The sequence below is a fragment of the Pteropus vampyrus genome, unplaced genomic scaffold, assembly GCF_000151845.1.
Source record: "Pteropus vampyrus isolate Shadow unplaced genomic scaffold, Pvam_2.0 Scaffold766, whole genome shotgun sequence".
Lineage (NCBI taxonomy): Eukaryota > Metazoa > Chordata > Mammalia > Chiroptera > Pteropodidae > Pteropus > Pteropus vampyrus.
In genome coordinates, this window is record NW_011889547.1 from 79485 (window position 1) to 82788 (window position 3304).

At 65.6% G+C, this 3304-nt stretch overlaps 1 protein-coding gene across 1 annotated transcript in view; it reads left to right on the forward strand.

The window, feature by feature from the left end:
* The window catches only part of LOC105309538 (proprotein convertase subtilisin/kexin type 6-like), a gene marked incomplete at its 5' end in the record, with an annotated part of 84636 nt that overhangs the window by 72577 nt on the left and 8755 nt on the right, over positions 1–3304 (forward strand). Inside the window, one exon of the mRNA XM_023526258.1 lies at positions 1807–1914. Coding sequence (XP_023382026.1) covers positions 1807–1914 — 108 coding nt within the window. The remainder of the gene's footprint in view (positions 1–1806; positions 1915–3304) is intronic.

Sequence of the window (3304 nt, forward strand, 5' to 3'; positions counted from 1 at the left end):
GCCCGAAACGGCCAGCAGAGCTGAAGTGTTCCCTCCCAGGGCCCCCGGCACCCCTGGCCCGGTCGACCATTGTAGCGACCTGTGACTTAGGTGTCGTCGCTGCCCGCTTTCCATCAGGGGAGACCGCTTCCCCGGGAAGCGCGTTGTCGCCGCCATACCGGGGTCCCGGCAGCCTGCACCCTCTTCCAGATCCCAGGGAGAGGGTCCCCCGGGAGGGGGCGGTGGGCCCCCAGACTCACACGTCACACCCGTTGTCACCAACACTGTTAGCTGGACAGGGCAGGCTTAGGAGCGAAAGGAGGAGCTGAGGAAGCGGTTGAAAGGAGGAGCTGAAGAAGAGAGAGGGAGGGGACGTCACGTTAGGGCCGGCGGGGGCCTGGGCCGGGCGGCGTGGTGGCACTTCCACCCCGGCCGGAAGCCGGAGGTGACCGCAGGGCCCGAGGCACGGTTCCAAACCCCTGGAGCCCGCCTCCCCACAGGAGGCACGGGGGCAGCTCCGGGAGCCCATCGGGTCCCCTGGGAGAGGGGGCAGCTGCTCGCGTCGGGAGCGGTGTCGGGGAGAACGCAGCCGCCCCTCAGACCGGGGCCCCAGCCGTGGCCGGCACTCAGCGGGCCATAGGACTCTGCACTCGTCGTCGCCATCATCCACAGAAAGCTTCCTTTTATTGCCCAATACCCTCTTGAGCTGTGGCTTCAAATCATCAGCGTCACACTGAAGCAGTTGAGCAGCGAGCCCCGGCCTCTGCCATCCGTCCCTTCAGAGGCGGACGCAGGAAGGCTGGCCTGTGCGACCTGACTGAATGGCCAGTCGCAGCGGCTCTGGCGCCACGCTGTGGGGGTCCCCTGGAGGCAGGCGCCATCCGCGGAGAGGCTCCGGGACCCACCACCTGCCATGCCCCCTAGACGCGGGGCTCTGTGGGTGTCACACACCCCAGGGCGCTTGCTTGTCCCTTGTGTCTGGTGGCAGACACGCTTACAAAGTGCATGTCGAGCGCAGTGTAACCTCGGGGACTGAAGAAACCGAGCAGCTGACGTTCATTCGCACTGCTGTGCGCCAGGCACTGCTCGGTGTTTTGGGGGTTACTGCCACATCGCCCTCACAGCAGCTTTATGGTACAGGACCCCGGGGTCCCCGATGGTCAGAGGCGCCGAGGCGCAGAGAGGCGGGCTGGCCGGCCCGGGGTCAGGGCGGCACACCCAGGGAATGGCCGAGGCAGGACCCGAGTGGGCCGTCCAGCTCCCGAGGCTCCTCCTAAGTCCGTCCTCCCGGGGGGGCGGGGGCCACGTCAGGCAGGGCCCTGGAGGGAGTTCTAGCTCACGGTCATTGCAGAAGGCGACGTGTAGAAAGTCCCAGGCAGGGCAGGAACAGGTCCAGGTTTTGGGGTCAGTCTGGCTAACACTGTGGAAGGCTCAGAGGCGGTGACATTGGGCCAGCGTGCCACCAGGGTTAACCCACACATGGTCAAGTTCTCCTTCTGGGGTTCAGATTCAAATCTGATGAACGGCAGCGAAGAGGAGCCATCACAGACGCGGACAGACCCGAGCACTTGGCCTTCTGCTCCAGGCCCAGGCCACGGGGGCTTTGGGGTGGAGCCTGCGGCCACCACGCCCCGCAGGCGGAGGTCTGCTTCCAAGCCCAGCGTGGAGCCGGCCTCTGGCCAGCCTTTCCCGCTCTCACTGGCTCCGGACCTCACGTGGCACCAAGACCTGTGCTTTCCCGACTTCCTTTCCTGTCGCGAAAGGCGTTCGATGGCAGATCGCAATTCGGAAGGGATCTAAAAACCGTTCTTCTTTTTCCTCCCACAGCCTCGCACGGGGCAGCTGCATCCCGGACTGCGAACCGGGCACCTTCTTCGATTCGGAGCTGGTCAGATGCAGCGCGTGCCATCACGCCTGCCGGACCTGCGTGGGTGCGTGAGTCCGTCGCCTGCGGAGGCCTCGACTTCCCCGTGCCCGCGGGCCCGGCACCTGGTTACCCAGGCGGGCGGCCCGGCGCCCTGGCAACCGGAAAGGCCCTGGCCCTTGCAGGCTGCCCGCGGTGCCGGGGGTGTCACTCCAGGGGCAGAGGAGAGAGGGAGGGGTGGGCAGGTCCAGTTTGGGAAGACGACGTTCTGGGGACGGGCAGATGGCGGTGACGGTGGCCGTGGCACAGCAACGTGAAGGTACCTAATGCCACCACACTGGGAAGCGGCTCACGCGGTCAGCTTTGTGCCACGGACATTTCATCATGAGTTTTAAAGTGAAAGGGAAGTCGCGGGGCGCTGCCGGCTCGGGAGCCTGTGGCCCTGGCTCCCGCGGGGAAGGCTCGGGGACGATCCCGGCGGGAGAGGGGACGGGGCCGCCGGGAACACCGCCCTCGTGCGTGGAGCGCCGTTCCCGGAGGAGAGGCTCGCGCGCACAGGCACGGGGACAGCCACGACGCGTCTCCCGCGTTCTGCCGGGTTTCACGCCGCGAGCCGTTGGCGCCACGACGTGGCAGCACGTGAGGCGTCCGTGCCTCAGATTTAACGCCTCGTCTTCGCGTCCTGACCCTCACTCCGGTCCTCGCTCTGGGACGCCCTCGTGAGATTGAGCTTTCCGCTCCGGTAACCGTCGGAATGTAGGTTTCTGCTCAGTCACAGTGGCTGCGACGTGGGTCCCTGGTATTATAGCAGGACGGGCACCTCCCACCCGCGGTGTGTCCGCGCGAGCCCCGCCTAGGCACCCGCTGTGCTGTCCAGGAGTGGACGTGCCTGAGCCCTCGCAGTCTGTGGGAGCAGTGCCCCCCGGGACAGTCCCCCGAAGGGCTGGGGTCAGCCCTGGGTGCCAGTCTCCGCTGCCGACTGCACGGCGGCTTCCCTCGCAGCTTGCTTTTTCGTCCATCGTTCCGATTCTTTCTTTCCCCGACGCCGCGTTTAAGGCAGGCTGCTCAGGAGCGTCACTGACGTCGCTTATGTCAATGGCATCAGCACGCGGAGCCGTGAAGTTCAGGCGTGCGGCTTTCCCACGCTGTGCATTTCAGTAATTCAATTTCTTTCGTTTTTCTTCGTCTCCTGCCTGCGTGGTGGCAGACAGCTTCATAGACTCTCTGTAGGGGTCTCATCTCTGTCACTTCAGGCCTTTAATTCAGCAGTGTGCACATCCGAGACTGTCCGGGGGTCTCCCCTCCCCTCTGCCCACCTGCCTAGGTTCTGAGCTCCCGGGATGTGCGCATCTACCCCCCAGATCCCGGCTCTGAGTCTCCGGGGGGCTTCTCGCTGCATGTCCCGTGTGAGTCTGTGTCAGAAGGACTTGGACTCGGCCGCCCCTCCCCACTTCCGGGGGG